The sequence below is a fragment of the Ciconia boyciana genome, chromosome 1, assembly GCF_034638445.1.
Source record: "Ciconia boyciana chromosome 1, ASM3463844v1, whole genome shotgun sequence".
In the NCBI taxonomy this organism is placed as follows: Eukaryota; Metazoa; Chordata; class Aves; order Ciconiiformes; family Ciconiidae; genus Ciconia; species Ciconia boyciana.
The window spans coordinates 22927108-22945078 of NC_132934.1; the positions used below are offsets into that span (position 1 = coordinate 22927108).

A 17971-nucleotide genomic window follows, 5' to 3' on the forward strand; every position below is an offset into this window, starting at 1 on the left:
TCTTTTGTCTAAACTTTAAACACTCTTGTAACCAAGACACAATTAAATCTTCAGTACTCTGAAGGGCATCACCTTTAAAGTATGCCAGAAAAACTTTAGAACAGCACTACTTCTCAATTTGTACAGACTGTAGATTTTGCTCTTTTCATAATGTCAGCCAATACTGAAAGAATATTAAAATGTTACAGTTGTTTTAATAGACTGAAACATGGAAATTAATATACCATACACAGCATTAGACACAGCTGTAAACTGTGTTAGAAATGGGGAAAAAAGAGACTGTGTAGCCAAGCAAAACTGTCTTAAATAATTAAGCCCTTCTGTTCCCCTGTTCATGGAAGAAATACCGTGCAAGTATTTCCCTTATCTGTAACTTTTCAAAGACCATGGTTTAATGGAAAATGGGTAATACTTACTTCACATCTTTTTCAATGAATGCTAGGTACTGGTTTGCTCTAAATGACCATAGATATAAAACAGGAAAAATATTTTATCCCTTTTGACCAATTTAGGGAGATCAACTTATTTTTTTACACAAAATTGGTGGGATATTCAGGTATTTACTTGATCTAATCTCTTTGAATAAAAATAATTTGTAAAGTCCTGTGCCACTGAACAGAGCAGGGCTCAAACCCTAGAAATTTTTGTTCACAGTTCCAGGTGTTTCAGCCAGTATTGTACCTGAAAGCTCCCTCTCTCAAGCATGGCACTACAGCATTTTCTCTGGTTATAGTGAAATTCCTTCTGCCCCCTTTCCTGTGTGCTTCTCAGTATTTGCCATTTTCCTTTTTGCACAGAGGTTCACCACGCAATTACTGTATCCTCTGCATTTGGCATCAGTGTCAACAAAAAACACTTAAACGTCACAGTTCAGTTTCTACTCTAAAAATTTTCTGGGGCCCTTATTTCTAAAGGGAACCCTTTAGGTTCCCTTCATTTCATGTTCCTGGTTCCACAAAAAGTCTTGGGTCATTTTTGTGTATACACAACCACAAGGCAAGATCTGGTAGCCAGAGCCCAAGTCACAGGCCAAGACCTCATAATGCTAGGTAAGGTACGAAGGTGCTGTACAAAGAGATTCCTCCTAATTCTAAAGAGTGCATAGGAAACCTACACAAAGACTGCATGAAATATAACAATGCCAACAGAACATTACAGGCTTCTGAAAAGGATTTATAAATTAAGTGGTTTTATTCTAAGTTAGGCCAAACGATGTCAAGGGGTGACAATCAAATCAAATCAAATCGTGAGAGGCTATGAAGAACTACTTACTTCCACCACTGAAATGACCACTGAACAAGTTCAGACTACCTGAAGCAGCTATAGCAAATACTAGGTCGTCTGCCAGGGCTGTGCCATGCGAGAATCCCCCACAGTAACCACAAAAGATAAAAAATGTATTGACAATTATAACTGATCTGCCAAGGGACAATATGATAAAAAGGTACATAAACTTGTCATAGTCCTACTTTTGTATCAGTAATTAATAAAAAAGCATTCTGTCCTGGACCAGTTTCCCTAGCACTGAACCCAGGCTCACACCCATGTTCCCAAATCTAAATGCAAAAATGTACAGCACTGAAGCTCTGGTGAAATTTATGTTTACCATGCTGACCAACCCTTCCTTTTTCTGATGAGTTTTTATTAGCTGCACTACCTATGCATTCTTTCACACAATATTTGATTACAATATTTTAGCTCATTACCTGTATTCCTTGTTCAATATTTTCAGCTCTTTTAAAATCAGCTCTTTGAAGTATTTTATTTCTCTGGAGCAGGCTCCTCAATCCTTGTTTCCCAGCTCATGTCTTGGGGCATGTACTGAACCAAGGGCAAAATGTAGGCCCAATAGCTTCAAAGGGATGTTTTGTTCCCCTAGTATAATATAAACTTCTTTGGATTTAGTCTTTCATGTGAATCATCATCTGAAGAGTTTAAACAGGTTCAATCGGTATATATACTATCCATTGCATGCTATTAAAATACAAAATGTGTCTAGTTTTATGGATGTCATAAACACATCATGTTAGCATTTTAAAGGACACCCAGACTGAATACTGGTCTTTTCTGCCTAGGCCATTGTCTTGCAATAAGATTTCTGAGAAGCACAGCCTGGGAAAGGCTGTTACAAACTACAGGATCTTCAGACAGGGATTTATGCATGTATAACTACTCCCCTCCTCCAGAAAAACAATTTCTTCACCTGTCACAGTTTGTCAACGAACACTCCTCTGCCTGCACTCCACAGGAAACTTAGTGAAAGAAAATGGTAGTTAAAATGCTTTAAATCAGTGTATCTAAAAGTGGAGGCTGTGACTCCCTCAGCACTTTTCTAAAAAGATCACTGACTGCAGACACTCATACACATTTCTCCTCCCAACAGCATCACCTCAGTTACTTCAGAGCAAGACACTGGAACCTGTGTGTAATTACGGGCAACCAAAATTTCTTCTGGTCTAGGAACCATATAGAACTCTATAAAAGTGTTAACCAATCTGCAATGCACTCCTAGCCCTTCTTTGCCTAAATAGTACTGAGCTAACCACACAAGTAGAAAACAAAAGGTTGCCAAAGACAACTGCTAGTCTAGTCTCAGAATCTAATCACAGGCTATGCTGCGTTTCTGCAACAAACAGCCATAAAGTCGTTTGCCATAAAAGTATACACTGCTCTGCCCAGCTTCCTGAAACCGTCTCCTGTAACAGTCTTACCCTGCAGTTCCCATTGAAATTACTGGGATGCTGAGCTCATCAACTCAAAAACTATGCTTCGTGAAACACTATTTGACAAACAGAATTTAAAGGGGGCTTATACAAGATACCTGAAGTGCATTGCATGAAGAGAACCGGTAAAAATATCAACTATGGAAATAAGCAACAGTCAGTAAAATTTTATTTCTTCTAGAGCCCCAGCAGCTCCTACATGAATGATATTAAGACAAAAATACTAATTTTTCTGTTAACCAAGTTTATAATGTTCTAGACCTTATTCTATCATTTTGAAACGGGCTGCTACTGAGATTATAGCAATTCAACAATATGCCATTTGCACATGCATACTCTCCCATGTACTCCATTTTACCACATCAGACAGACTCCATGTCTGACTTATTCCCAGTGCCACACAAGTGCACTGAGAGCCCTCAGCCCAGGTGAGATGGCAGCCTGCCTGTGGGTTTTGCCTGCTCAGGACTCATCACTCACAGAAACCCAGAAAACCTGTCATACAGTATGGCTGCAATTCCAGACAGCATCACCCAACAGGCCGCGTGCAGCCCTTTGCTTTAAGCTTTTTGTAGTTGTGCTGGTTTTGGCTGGGGTAGAGACAATTTTCTTTATAGTAGCTAGTATGGGGCTATGTTTTGGATTTGTGCTGAAAAGTATTGATAATACAGACATTTTTTAGCTGTTGCTAAGTAGTGCTTATACTAGTCAAGGACTTTTCAGCTTCCCATGCTCTGCCAGGTGCACAAGAAGTTGGGAGGGGACACAGCTGGGACAGCTGACCCCAGCTGACCAAAGGGCTATTCCATACCATATGACATCATGCTCAGTATGTAAAGCTGGGGAAGAAGGAAGGGGGGACATTCAGAGTGATGCCATTTGTTTTCCCAAGTAACCATTACGCATGATGGAGCCCTGCTTTCCTGGAGATGGTTGAACACTTGCCTGCCCATGGGAAGTAGTGAATGAATTCCTTGTTTTGCTTTGCTTGTGTGCGTGGTTTTTGCTTTCCCTATTAAACTGTCTTTATTCTCAGCCCACGAGTTTTCCCTTTTACTCTTCCGATTCTCTTCCCCACCCCACCAGGGGGGAGTGAGTGAGCAGCTGTGTGGGGCTTAGTTGCCGGCTGGGGTTAAACCACGACAGTGGTAACCACACATGACACCATCTTTAATGTCTCCTCAACCCCTGCCACCCTGAAACCCTACCGAAGGAGGTCCTCTCACCCTCCTTTCTGCCAACGGTCCCACCATTCGGTCCTAGCAAGAGAGGGCCCTGTGCCGCCTGTGGTGAGGAGCCAGCACGCCCGCCACCAAGGCGGCGGGGGTAACAATATCCCGCTCCTCCCTGGCTCCGCAGACATCGTCCCCTCGGAGCCGGGGGCAAAGGCGCCTCAGAGGGCCGTCTCCTCACGGCGAGGCGGGCCGGCGGGAAAGCGGTCCCCGCACGCCGGGGGTGGGAGGGCAGGCAGACGGCCCCTCAGCACGCGCACGCCGCCCCCGAAAGAAGCAGGAGGTAGCCAGCGGCGAGGGAAGTGGGCTGCCACCGCTCGACGTCCCGTAACGTCACACGTCACGGTCGAGGCGCGGGGGCTGCGGCGCGGCTCCCACAGCGCAGTGCCGGGCGAAGCCGCTCGCTCCCGCCCCGCCCTCCAGGCCGCGCGCCTGCAGCGGGAAAGGCCGCACCGGCCCGTAACACCTCCCCTCCCCCGCCCCATGGCACGCGGCGTGGGCTCTTTCACGTGACCAGGAGCGAGCAGCGTGATTGGCCGGCGGCGTCGTGGGGACTTGAAGCGCGGCTATAGGAGAGGGCGGTGAGGGGGTATTGCGGAGGGAGGTGTTTGCTGTGGGGCGTTCGGGGATGCTCGGCCTCTTTTCTAAGGTGCTCTCCTACTTCTGGAGACGTGCAGGTGACAAGGAAGGAGATGAGCGATGGGCGGCCTCAGGTAGGAAGGAGTTCCTGGGCCTGCTGTGGGTTTGTGGTGCCAGATGCAGGGCCTGTGTGCAGCTTCAGAGCCTTGAGGGTGTTGGTGGTCTCGTCCCCCATGTGAGGGGGGCTGAGTGAAGACCTGTTTCCTTAAGAAAGGAAATCGGGAAAAGAAGACAGCTTTTTGACTACAGAGCATGTGGGAGTGTTCCTAGCAGTGCTTTATTGCTATGTGTCCTGAGTAGGACAGGTTACTGTTGCTGCTTAGAGTATGGAGTGAGGTGTAAGACAAGTGTTGTGGTGGTGGGTGATGAATGCTTTGGGCTTTCCCTTGTACTACTGTCTTAATAAATAAACCTTCTTCATGTTTCTTGGCCTGTAGAATTGAGATGATAGTGTAGCTTTGATGTTTTGAGGCTCCAAAATGGTGTATTTTTAAGATGCTTTTAGTAGTGTTATTCAATGTAGCAAAAAGTGGTTTTTCATATTTATGAATACAGAAAGCAAAAAAGATTACTTAATGTATTAATAGTCTTGATTATGACTCTAGTTAATAACATGTTAGAAATCTAAACTAGCCTTACTTCTGTCCAGTTTTAAGCCTGAAGTTGTAGTGCAGTGCTGTTTGTGTGATATGTAAGTAGATACTACTTCTAATTCAAACGACTTGAAACTTCTAGGTCTCTGGAGAAACAGCACCACACTTCAGTTCAGAAGTGTATTAACTATAATACTATATAAACAATTTTGAAGAATTAATTTGTATAGCTTGTTTACTTTTTCTGCTTTTTCAGTATAGAAATCTTAAATGCGTTTGATTCCACGTGCAAACAATGCTGAGAACTTTCTTTTGCTATGGAAAATCTTGAAAATAGTTGTTGGCTCAGAGCTTTTGGGAGAAGCTGTTTAGCTTCCAGCTATTTTTTTATCTCAAGTTTTTTCAAGGTATTTGAATATATATATTATATATATTCAAGTGCCAGATTCTGCACCTGAAATGGGGTAATCCTGGCCTGGCTGAACAGAGAGCTTTGGCTGGAACTCAGGGGGAAAAAAAGAGAGTTTGACTTTTGGAAGAAGGGGCAGGCAACTCAGGAGGACTACAAGGATGTCGTGAGGCTATGCAGGGAGAAAATTAGAAGGGCCAAAGCCCAACTAGAACTTAATCTTGCTGCATGCTGAAAAAGAAAATTAAAAATGTTTCTATAAATACATTAACAACAAAAGGAGGGCTAATGACAATGTCCATCCTTTATTGGACATGGAGGGGAAACATAGTGACAAACGATGAGGAAAAGGCTGAGGTACTTAATGCCTTCTTTGCCTCAGTCTTTAATAGTCAGACCAGTTGTTCTCTGGGTACCCAGCCCCCTGAGCTGGAAGACAGGGATGGGGAGCAGAATGAAGCCCCCATAATCCAAGGGGAAATGATTAGCAACCTGCTACAGCACTTAGACATACACAGGCCTATGGGGCCAGATGGGATCCACCCAAGGGTACTGAAGGAGGTGGCGGAAGTGCTCACCAAGCCACTTTCAATCCTTTATCAGCAGTCCTGGCTAACTGGGGAGGTTCCAGTCAACTGGAGGTTAGCAAATGTGACGCCCACCTACAGGAAGGGCTGGAAGGAGGATCTGGGGAACTACAGGCCTGTCAGCCTGACCTCGGTGCCGGGGAAGGTTATGGAGCAGATCATCTTGAGTGCCATCACATGGCATGTACAGGACAACTGGGTGATCAGGCCCAGTCAGCATGGGTTTATGAAAGGCAGGTCCTGCTTGACTAACCTGATCTCCTTCTATGACAAGGTGACCCGCCTAGTGGATGAGGGAAAGACTGTGGATGTTGTCTACCTAGACTTCAGTAAAGCCTTTGACACGGTTTCCCACAGCATTCTCCTGGAGAAACTGGCTGCTCATGGCTTGGACGGGTGTAAGCTTTGCTGGGAAAAAACTGGCTGGGTGGCCGGGCCCAAAGAGTTGTGGTGAATGGAGTTTACTCCAGTTGGCAGCCAGTCACAAGTGGTGTTCCCCAGGGCTCAGTTCTGGGGCCAGTTCTGTTTAATATCTTTATCAATGATCTGGATGAGGGGATGGAGTGCACCCTCAGTAAGTTTGCAGGTGACATCAAGCTGGGCAGGAGTGTTGATCTGCTTGAGGGCAGAAGGGCTCTTCAGAGGGATCTAGACAGGCTGCATCGATGGGCCGAGGCCAGTTGTATGAGGTTCAACAAGGCTAAGTACCAGGTCCTGCACTTGGGTCACAACAACCCCATGCAATGCTACAGGCTTGGGGAAGAGTGGCTGGAAAGCTGCCTGGCGGAAAAGGACCTGGAGTGTTGCTTGATAGCCAGTTGAATATGAGCTGGGAGTATGCCCAGGTGGCCAAGAAGGCCAATAGCATCCTGGCTTGTATCAGAAATAGTGTGGCCAGCAGGACTAGGGAAGTGATTTTCCCCCTGTACTTGGCACTAGTGAGGCCGCACCTCGACTACTGTGTTCAGTTTTGGGCCCCCCACTACAAGAGAGGCATTGAGGTGCTGGTGTGTGTCCAAAGAAGGGCAGTAAAGCTGGTGAAGGGGGTCTAGAGCACAAGTCTTATGAGGAGTGGCTGAGGGAACTGGGGTTGTTTAGCCTGAAGAAAAGGAGGCTGAGGGGAGACCTTATCGCTCTCTACAATTACCTGAAAGGAGGTTGTAGAGAAGTGGGGGTTGGTCTCTTCTCCCAGGTAACAAGTGATAGGATGAGAGGAAATGGCCTCAAGTTGCACCAGGAGAGGTTTAGACTGGATATTAGGAAATTTTATTTCACTGAAAGGATTATCAAGCATTGGAACAGGCTGCCCAGGGAGGTGGTTGAGTCACCAACCCTGGAGGTATTTAAAAGACGTTTGGATGAGGTGCTTAGGGACATGGTTTAGTGGTGGACTTGGCAGTGTTAGGTTTACAGTTGGACTTGATGATCTTAAAGGTCTTTTCCAACCTAAATGATTCTATGGTTATACATACAAATTGGGGGATGAGAGGCTGGAGAGCAGCCCCGTGGAAAGAGATCTGGGGGTTTGGGTTGATGGCAAGTTGAATATGAGTCAGCAGTGTGCCCTAGCAGCAAAAAGGGCCAATCGTGCACTGGTGTGCATCAAACACAGCATAGCTAGCCAGTCAAGGAAGGTGATTGTCCCACTCTACACCGCACTGGTGTGGCCCCACCTCGAGTACTGTGTGCCGTTTTGAGCTCCTCAATATATAAGAAGGACATCAAACTATTAGAGAGTGTCCAGAGGAGGGTGACCAAGATGGTGAAAGGTCTCTAGGGCAAGACTTAGGAGGAGCAGCTGAGGTCACTTGGCTTGTTCAGCTTGGAGAAGAGAAGGCTAAGGGGTGACCTCATTGCAGTCTACAACTTCCTCAAGGGCGGCAGCGGAGGGGAAGGTGCTGATCTCCTCTCTCTGGTGACCAGAGACAGGACACGAGGAAAGGGAATGAAGCTGTGTCAGGGGAAGTTCAGATTGGACATTAGGAAAAGGCTCTCCACTGAGAGGGTGGTTGGTCACTGGAACAGGCTCCCTAGGGAAGTGGTCACAGCACCAAGCCTGTCAGAGTTCAAGGAGCATCTGGACGATGCTCTTAGTCATATGGTTTAGTTGTAGGTAGTCCTGTGAGGAGCAGGGAGTTGGACTCTGATCCTTATGGGTCCCTTCCATCTCAAGATATTCTATCATTTTTCCATGCAGCTTAAAGAATGTTGTTTTTACAATGCAGTTTGTAATTAACTAGCTTCCTTAATTGTTTGAAACCATAACTTGCCATAAGACTTCATGACTTAAATGTGAAACTAATTAGTTGGCAACTGTTGGTATTTTTAGTTGAACAAGAGAATGACTTTTTGATAGAAGGGATAGCACTTTTAGTAGCATTCATTACTTGTTGCATAGTTCTGTAAACAAGTGATTATGTAAACACTTTTCCTCTGGATGCAGGTGATAAAGAATTAAAAACTGTACAAGGAGTAGTGACAAGATTTTGTCATGATTATGGGATGATAGATGACACAATAATCTTCACAAAGGATGCTGTTACAAAAAATATGCCACTGACTGTTGGACAGGAAGTTACCGCCACTGTTGAAGAGGATAAAACATCAGGTGGCTTGAAGGCCATCAGGGTAAGATGTGAAGATAGACAGTTGTCTCACTTTCTCTGTAAATCCCTTGAGACTTTCTTTTGGAAGTCACTATAGTTTTAGCCTCCCGAATTCTACAGAATAGGAGAAATTGCCAGCCCTTCACCAAGGGGGGATAAGTTGTTTTGGTTTTTTATTATTATTTTATTCTGTCTCCTTTAAAATGTTCCTTTAATACTGATTCTCTGAATACAGGTCTAGATGTAATGAATTGTCAACTACTGGTTGAGATAATTGCATCAGAATTTGCTTAATCATACCTAGTTCAAATCTCTGTGTATTAACTTTTTTGAGCTTGGAAGTAAATTTTGTTATTGTTATATGAATGCATAAGAAAATAAAAACAGGGGCTGCAAGTTTACTCTTTTTGCACAGAAGTGAGTAAGAACAAATATTTCAATTTCCTGTTGTATACAATTGGCAACTGAATGTCATGGAGAGTTATAAAAATGGAGATTTTGGTACCTTTATTGCTTAACACTTCATTTGTAAACCTACTTCAAGCTTGATTATACATTGCCACAACTTTAAACTACTGTAATTTTTTCAATCATATCGGCTCAACTCTCAGGTGCCTGTGATAATCTAGCTGAAAAGCTGAGCCAAGTCGCCCCTCTCCATCTAGATATTATGTAAATATGACTGGCACTTCGAAGACTGACAGCAGTGCAGAAACAGTTGATAGATGGGTTCTGTACCACCCAGTTTCTTGGCTTGTATCTGCTTGGCTTAGCTGCATTATACTTTAAGTACAGCACTAGACTAGTGTGCTTCATCTAATAAACTCACCCCAACCAGAATTCTGAGCCAAAGCTTAAGCTGCTTGTACAGACCAAATCACAGTATAACTAGTTTAAAAGTTAATTTGAGTTTACTAGTAAATGGATGTTTTATAATTAAGTATCTTAACAGCTCATGTGGTCTATAAAGACTGTAATCAGCAAACATAGTGGCTTCAGGGATCATGTTTCAGACAATAGTAAGGTAATGATTAGCCAAAGTATGCTAATGTATGTAGTAATCTTATTAGTGAAGTTCTGATACGTAGGTTTAAGAGTATAAGTTAATGAGATTGAAGAATTTGTCATTATTATGTTAAATTAGCAAATGATACATAAATTGGGGAAAGGAGGTCAAAATCCTGCGTTGATTAGCATATGGTGTTTCTGATTCCTCATGCCTTTTTTATGCACCATCCTGGTTTTGGTATTTCAGAGATGTTTTGGTCAGTTGCCAGCAGTGTCCAGACATAACCAGCTGTCATATGGAAGTGAGTTTGTACTATTTTGACACATTCAGTAATTCTGTTCATACAAGTGGCATATATTAATAGAGTGAATTGCAGTTTGTAACTGAAACTGCTAGTATCTCTGCGGTAACGTACTGTACACTTTTCAGAATTAGTCTGTTGACCAATCCTGAAACTGTTCATACTAATGGTAGAGACATACCTTTAAAAATACTTTAGTCTGTCACCATGGGATTACTCCTTATTTATATTTCTCTTCTGTTAGATGTGGCTCTTCTCCTGATGATAAACTTGAGCAGTTGAAGGTCCACTGGATTTTTCTGTGCAGTCTTTTGGAAAAGAGTTTCACGGCTTTTAAGTAAGGTTGTGAATATCAGTGGAGGCATTGACATGTCTATAGAAAACAAAGTTGTATGGTGTACTCTCTTCCTTGCTCTCTAGCCCCTTCAAAATTTGAGGATTTGACCCATCTGTTCTAATTTTCCTTGGGGTCTGTCTATATGAACCCATACAAATTGCATAGGAGAAAGTTTTATATTCTCAGATGTTCTTGCTGAATGTGAAGATATGTCTGTCAGAGTGGAGCAAAACATAGATTTTATTTTTTTACAGTGAGTTTTCATGTCATTGAAAGGAATACCATGTAATAATAGTTCTCTTAATGCAATATAACAATATTGAATGAAAAATAAAGTTACATATAGTTTAACTGTAATGTTCGCAAACTCTGAAGTAGGGGTAGACATAGGCTATTTATTACTATCTTCAATGGTAATATTTATTATGTTCAACAAAATAAATCATATAGAAATTAGGACCGTAGTATAGTTCAGATTGGACCAGACTTTAGGAGGTCTCTAGACCAACCTCCTGCTCAAAGTAGGGTCAGTTTGTGGTCAGATCTGGGTGACTCAGGGCTTTATCCAGTCAGGTCATGAAAACCTCCAAGGATGGAGGGAGACTGCACAGCTTCTCTGGGCAACTTCTTCCAATGCTTGACTCTCCTCATGGTGAAAAAGTTTTTCATTATATCCAGCCTGAAGAGTTCTTGTTTCAGTTTATGCCCACAATGAAGGCCCTGTGTTCCTGATGACCTCCTGTTAGGTAGTGGATAGGGCTGCTGTTAGGTCTGCCTGAAGCCAGGCTGGACAAGCCTGTCCCTCTCAGCTTCCCCTCCCAGGGCAACTGCTCCAGCACCCAACCACCAAAGTGGCCCTACAGTGAAGTCATCCAGTTGATTGATGTGTTTCTTGTACTGTGGAGGTCAAAACTGCATGCAGTATTATAGATGCCATCTTAAGAGTGCTGAATAAAAGGGGATAATCACTTAACTGGCTTCTTATGTCACAGTGTATTTTGTAAGCCTTCTGAAATAACTGATTTAGACTAGTAATTAGTCTAGTCTAGACTAGTACACCTGTTGTTGGGGTTACACTTCACTTGTGTAAACAGTATAGCATTTAAAGTGAACAGTATAATGGTCACTGTAATGGAGTGTGCTGGGATAAGATCACCAGTCCAGCTGCTAGCTCCACAATGGGTATATATACCACCAGGTACATAGAAAGTGTCCTTGTCTTAGCCAAGGACGAGTCTCCCTGCATAAACACTGTGTAAATTTTCAGCAAGTACTCTCATGTGGAATTTGTTGCAAGTTCCTTTGCTAAGCAAGTCTCCATTGTAAGAGTAGCCAACTTGCAGGCTAGTTCAGGTAGTTTCCCTCACCAGTTTTTATTTTGGGATGATGCCTCGGCATCTGGAATAGGATCCATGTGATCAAGGCAAAGCAGTTAATGTTCGAAGTGTTTCTTCTTGCTTTGTAATTTGTGTGTTCTTTGTGAAATTGTGTCTCCAAGAAGTGCACCACACAAAGGTAGTAATATAATTTAACAAGTGTAAAAGTCGTCTTAATATTTATGAAAAGTGTGGCTATAGGAGGACTGTTTTCCATTTTTGCACGAATGCTGATCTGTAAGAGAAAGATGGCACTGTATATTCTTTTGTCAGTGTATTACTTTTTTCACATTCTACATTAAGAAAATACTCAGTTTCTAATCTTCATGTAGAAGTGAAAACACTACAGCTAACTATATTTTTTTTTTTCTGTCCAGTTGTGTTTTTTTAGTTAATCCCTTACCTGTGTTATTCTAGTTCTCCATTCAGTTTCTTTATTCTGGTTGTGAATTTGTAAACACTTGGCTTTCTGAAATAAGCTGTTATTGTAATGATCTGACTTGTACATTTATACTACAGTTCATGGAAAAAGTTGTCCACAGGCATTTCATTCACTGTATTTGTTTAATCACTGCAGAGATACCTTGCACACTTCATACATGCTTTCCTACATCCTTATCCTCATAAGACTCACAAAAGAAGAATTGGATACATCTTTCTCCTGCTTTATTGCACAGTGTAGTTTCTCTACATACCATCTAGAGTCAGCAGTTCTTGCTTAACAGTAATAAGTGCTTCTGTCCAGTGGCATTGGCATTGTTACTGGCCCTGACAGTCCTTGTAGAGAGCAAGGAAGCTCTGAAGAGCAAATGTTTGGACTGCAGAGTGGAGACTCCTGAACCCATGGTGGTGGTGGCCCTTTGGGAGCAAGGAAGAGAACTCGCAGTTCTAGGAATTCTAGTAATTAAGAGCAGAGATACTATAACGTTGCCCCAACATAGCTGGGGGGAATAAATGGTTTGTATACATCAATATTTGTAGCTTGTGTTCTGCAGAGGGCTGTTAAGCAAGTAAACTTACATTTGAGGTGGTGATATGGAGAATCTGTAAGCAGCTCTTCAGGTTCTTTTTATTCAAATTATTGAAGAAGGAGTGAGGGGCAGTCTGAAATACATATAGTGTTTATAAATAGCATCTTGAAAACATTTTTTTGCTTTCTGAAATAGTGATGTTCTAGTTCTACTTGTGTACAATCAGATTGCTGGGGAGTTGGGGGGGGGCCCTTGTCAATAAGAAGAAAATTCTTAAGTAGACCTAAAGCAAAGGAAGCATGAGAAAGATTTGACAAATCAACATGTAATTATACTAGTTGTCAGCGTTGCAGCATACAGCAGAATTCTTAAAAGAGAAGTTACTTACAGTTTACTAATGTTTTTTGTGTACAAAAATTAAAAGCTACAGTGAGTATAGAATTGTCTCATAAGGAGGTTGACTTCCATAAGCACTTGGAATTCTGATATTTATTGTAGGAATATGTTTAACTTATAATTCTAAGTATCAGCTGATTGAATGTTAATGGTTTTTGCATTCATAGGTAGATGCTGTGCAGAATACAAGGGGAGACTCCAATCCTACTTGTGATGCTTCTGAACTAAATATGAAAATATTAATTGGCAATATTACCTCTCTCTCGAAGGATGGTGGCTATATTAATCAGAATACCTTTTTTGCGATGGAAGATGTCTGTGAAGGTGTGTAGGGGCTTTCTTGTTTGCTCTTCCATAATTTTTTTAATATGTACAATAGAAATACCTTCTGATAAACTTGCAGTCCACATCCCAAATAAGTTCTAATAGACTGTATGTAGTGAAACAAACAGAGATTTAGGTGAAGAAAGCTATCCATTCGTTCTCACTGAGCATAACTTGCATGCAGTCATGTAAGCATGAGTTACATGTAAGCAAGTGTATTTTTCCGCTAGCAGCTCTTACGTAGTTTGTCATAACCTACTGGGGGAAGAACTACAAAGATAAGTTTGAACTCGGTGCATCTGAATAATGCATTGTTCTGGCTGATCATTTTATTTAGCTTAAACTAGTTCTGTATGGGAGTAATGCAAATGTCATCAGTAGCAATTAAACTTGAAATGTTCTGTTTTACATAGGTTTCAAACCTTGTGAAGGTGACTGGGTGCAAGCAAAATATTTTATTAACCCAACAACATGGAACAGTGAAGCAGTTGCTGTAAAGCCTTTGAGGTATAAGCGAGTAGACAAGGTAAATATCCTGTACATTGTTTTTGGCAAGAGGAATCTTGTGTGAAGTGGCATTTTGAAGGTGGTTTTAAGCTGCTAATATTGGTAGATCTTCTGTAACACATCTTTAAAAGATAAAACATATCAACTCATCCATTTATAGGATTATTTCTAAAATAACAAAGCTTTTTGAAAAATCATACACATTTTGGTTAGAACAGGAAGAGTAACTAATTTACTGGCTATCAATTGTTGATTTGGATGCTTACTGTTGTTTTAGTTACATTGGTTGTAATGAGGATGTGTGGTTTCTCAAACTTTTTTAAGAAGTAATGATTGTAGAATTTATTATGTTTAATTTATCCAATGGCTTAAAAACAACCATTGTCCCTTTTTTATTCTAATGAAAATATTTGTTCCCTATAGGAATACATATATTAGTTTTATGGTTTATTGTATTTGTCTTAACTGTATATATTGAATAATATTTGCATGTCAAGCATAGGAAAAAATTTCTTCTCTTGTAACTGCTAGTATTGAAGTATAAATTAGATAAGTTGGTAAGTCAAAGACAGGTATCATGATTAAGTCAAATGTATGTATTGTAATATGCACTTAAGTGGAACCTAATGCTTATCTGAAGTACTTGTGTCTCTTTACGCTTTTAAATCTAAAGACAAGCACAGTGATTCTAGATTAGAGCTGTATGTTTACCTCCCATGAATAACTGAAACTTCAGAATGCAGCTCTGTTAATGCTAGCATGACTGTTGCAGGTAAAAACGATGCAATGATAGTATGCCTGTTAGCTTAAGCAGATAATATCAAGTAACACTGAATAACAAACTGTTACAGGTTCGCATTTCTAGCATCTGTGGAAGAAGTGGTACAGTAGATGAGAGTATATTTTTCACTTTGGATTCACTGAGACTTCCTGATGGCTATTCACCTTGTAGACATGATCTAGTGAACACGATTGTGGTAGAGAGCAATCAGTCATGTTATATTTGGAGAGCTCTCTGCTTGGTGCCAGTCAGCCAAGATGGGTAATATTCATTCTTTCATTCTCTTTCCACTTAACAGCTAGAGATTAATTGTGATTATGTAGTTTAAATGTTGTCGTGTTTAAGTGAGAAATACTGTGAATTCTTCACTAGCTTACTAGAAGGCATTGGGAAGATCAGAGTGTAATATGATTTGGCCCTCATTTTTTCTTCCTTTCCAGAAGGTGGGGACATCTGTGCTTACTAGATAAGCAAAACTACTAGTAGCAGCTGAGCTCAGGGATATTGCTAGGCAAGGAAAGAATTTTGCATGGTTTTGTTAGAAGAATGCCAAGCTCATGCTCAATAAGCTGTTGACCAATTGTAAAGTCCAAAGGAGAGCAAAAAGGACATTCTGATACCTCTCAAACTTAGTCTTTGGGAGAACTTGCCTTGTTCAATCTCTAGGAAATACAGCTAAGGGCAGTACATATGTCTTCAAAGGAACTATGAAGAATGGAATAAGCTGTTTTCACTGGAGATAATGGATATTAATAGATTTAGACTGTACCTAGATGAAGATTGAAGTGTTTGCATCACTTTGCACAACAGTAAAATTTGTTCACTTATTTTTTCAGTTGGACCTATTTTTAATGATGGATTTTATACAGAAAATTATTACTAAAGCCAAGTTACAAAAGTAAACCTTAAGGTTGATTTCTCAGTTTTAGTGTATTTCCTACCATATAAAAAAATTGAGGCAGCTTAAGCTGCAATGGGAGACATCTAGTGGGCTTTGCTAGTAAATTGATGTAGCTAATAAAGAATAGCTGCAGTCATTTTCTACTTTAGTATATTAGATAACTAAGGAATACTTAGGGTGTGCAAATATTGGCGAGGTTATTAAAATATTTCCAAGTTATCTTTGTGCCACTTTAACTGAATAGTTTCTTAATTATAGAATAGAAACAATTTTAAAAAATGGTTTCTACAGGTAGCTGAGACTGAGAGGTTAGAGCTCTGGCAGCTGTCTCAGGGAAGAGCATGGGACTTTGATGAAAAATGCCTATGAAACCAGTAGTATGTGTGATAGTAGTTTTTAAGGGTGCTTTTTGTTTTTCAGCTTTTTTAAATTTCTTCCTTCAGTTTGCTGCTTTCAGATTGTAGCAGTAAGCAGAAGCCTTAAGTGCTGGGGTGCAAGTTGAATCACTTCCAGTCTGGCCATTTTATCTCTTAAGCTCCAGTGCTAATCAGGACTCTTGCTAAGGAGCTGCTCTTTGTTGTGTCTTGGTTCAGCTCCCAAAGAGATCCTTAACAGCTTCAGTCACCGTTTGATTCAGCTCTTCAGCAAAGTTTAGCTAGCTTAATCATTTTAGTCTTGTATCCAAAGTTTTATGCTGGTTTATTGTGCTGCTGACAAAAGGCTTGTTGTTTTTAATTTGATGCTTAAATTAGTAAAGGTAATCTAATTGCCTTGGAAGTATAAGTAGCTAAGAAAGTGAACCCTCTCACCTGCTTCATCCTAAATACTGTGCTTTGGTATAGTGATTCTTAAACTTGTGTTAAATCAAAGATATTTGCTGAGTCTATTTGTGTTTCAAAATTGCTAGCTAAAATTATTTTTACAGACAATCTCACTCTAATGGAGTCAATCTGGATGAGCCTTCTGAAAACTTAATGAGAGATAAAGGAGGGTTGGAAGTATCAAGAATGACTAATTTTGGAACTCTGAAGCAAGGAGAATCTAAAAGAATGATCATTTGGATAGAGTAAGTCTTTCTGATTGTTCTAAGCTTGCTTTCTTTCCATCACTCCATAGTCTGTAAACCTGTCTTTCAGACAGAAGCCTCTTATAGTTGAGTCTTGTGGTTCATGGTCTTCAAGTAACCCCCAAATACTATGGAATTAAAGAGAATTTGGTATTGAGTTTAATGTCTTTAGGATAGTCTTTTTATTGAGCATCTAACCTTGCAGATAGTGCTTTGAGGCTCCCCAGTCCTATGTCTCTTTTCAATCCTAATAAAATTCTTTCTAGAATGAGAATTAAAGTAAGTGCTTTTACTTGTAAGTTTAATTTAAACTGCAGATACACTGTTGTCTTCAAAAAAATCTTAGAACAAGAGGACTGTTACATACTCATGTATTAAAAGCAGACCAGATGTTGTTTTCTAATTGTGGGGGTTTTTTGGTTGGTTTGTTTTTAACTTGGATGCTGAAGAACTATGTTGATGTATCCTTGAGGGCTTTTTGTTTTGGCTTTCCTTTGTTTTTTGTTTTTTTCACATCTGGGCATAGAGGCTCAAATGAAGTCACACCTGAATACCCTCTATTTGTTGCTATGTGCTCTTTCCTAAGAGTTAGTTACCCAATGATAAACTTTAAGTTACCATAGCTTTTTTTATACACAGTATTTCTGTGTAGCTTCATATGTAGCTGATATGATCTAGAAATATTAACACTTAGCAGAGGTTCTAGTCCTCATGAGTTAAAAGCAGCAGTGCAATTTCTTTCTGATAGTGGTTATGAAACTAACCTGAACTAACCTGCTACAAACAGTTGTATTTGACTTCCGGTAGAATTAAGCTTCCCAACAACATTAACTGTGCATTTAATTATGTAACTTATTACATAACTACTTCTAGGAATAAAGGGAGTGTACCACAGTCCTTAATCAGCTGCAGATTAGCTGGATGGGTGAAAGACAAGCAATTCGGTTTTCAGATTCCTCAAAAATGTGAGAACAGTCCAGAACAATATCTGTCATCTTTTCCAATAAATCAAGAAAACCTCTCAAAAGCTGCAATTAATTCATATAACGACAGTGGAGGAACAACATATGAGTCATTGAATAATACATCCATTATGAAGAATGGAGTCATTCCAGGTACAGTGAGATGTTAACACTTGAATGCTGAGTGTTAACTCCTCAGAAGACCTGTAGGTTTGTTTGAGAAGACTTGCCTATGCTAGTGATAGCAATTG

The 17971-nt window shown here is 40.7% G+C and overlaps 1 protein-coding gene across 2 annotated transcripts in view; it reads left to right on the forward strand.

Moving 5' to 3' along the window:
• Positions 1 to 4583: 4583 nt before the first annotated feature.
• Positions 4584 to 17971, forward strand: part of MOV10L1 (Mov10 like RNA helicase 1) — a 37044-nt gene continuing 23656 nt past the window's right edge. For both annotated transcript variants that reach the window (XM_072868634.1, XM_072868724.1), the window contains exons 1-7: positions 4584 to 4668; positions 8627 to 8811; positions 13347 to 13503; positions 13917 to 14029; positions 14862 to 15052; positions 16618 to 16758; positions 17632 to 17873. In XM_072868634.1, the coding sequence (XP_072724735.1) occupies positions 4584 to 4668; positions 8627 to 8811; positions 13347 to 13503; positions 13917 to 14029; positions 14862 to 15052; positions 16618 to 16758; positions 17632 to 17873 (1114 nt within the window). The remainder of the gene's footprint in view (positions 4669 to 8626; positions 8812 to 13346; positions 13504 to 13916; positions 14030 to 14861; positions 15053 to 16617; positions 16759 to 17631; positions 17874 to 17971) is intronic.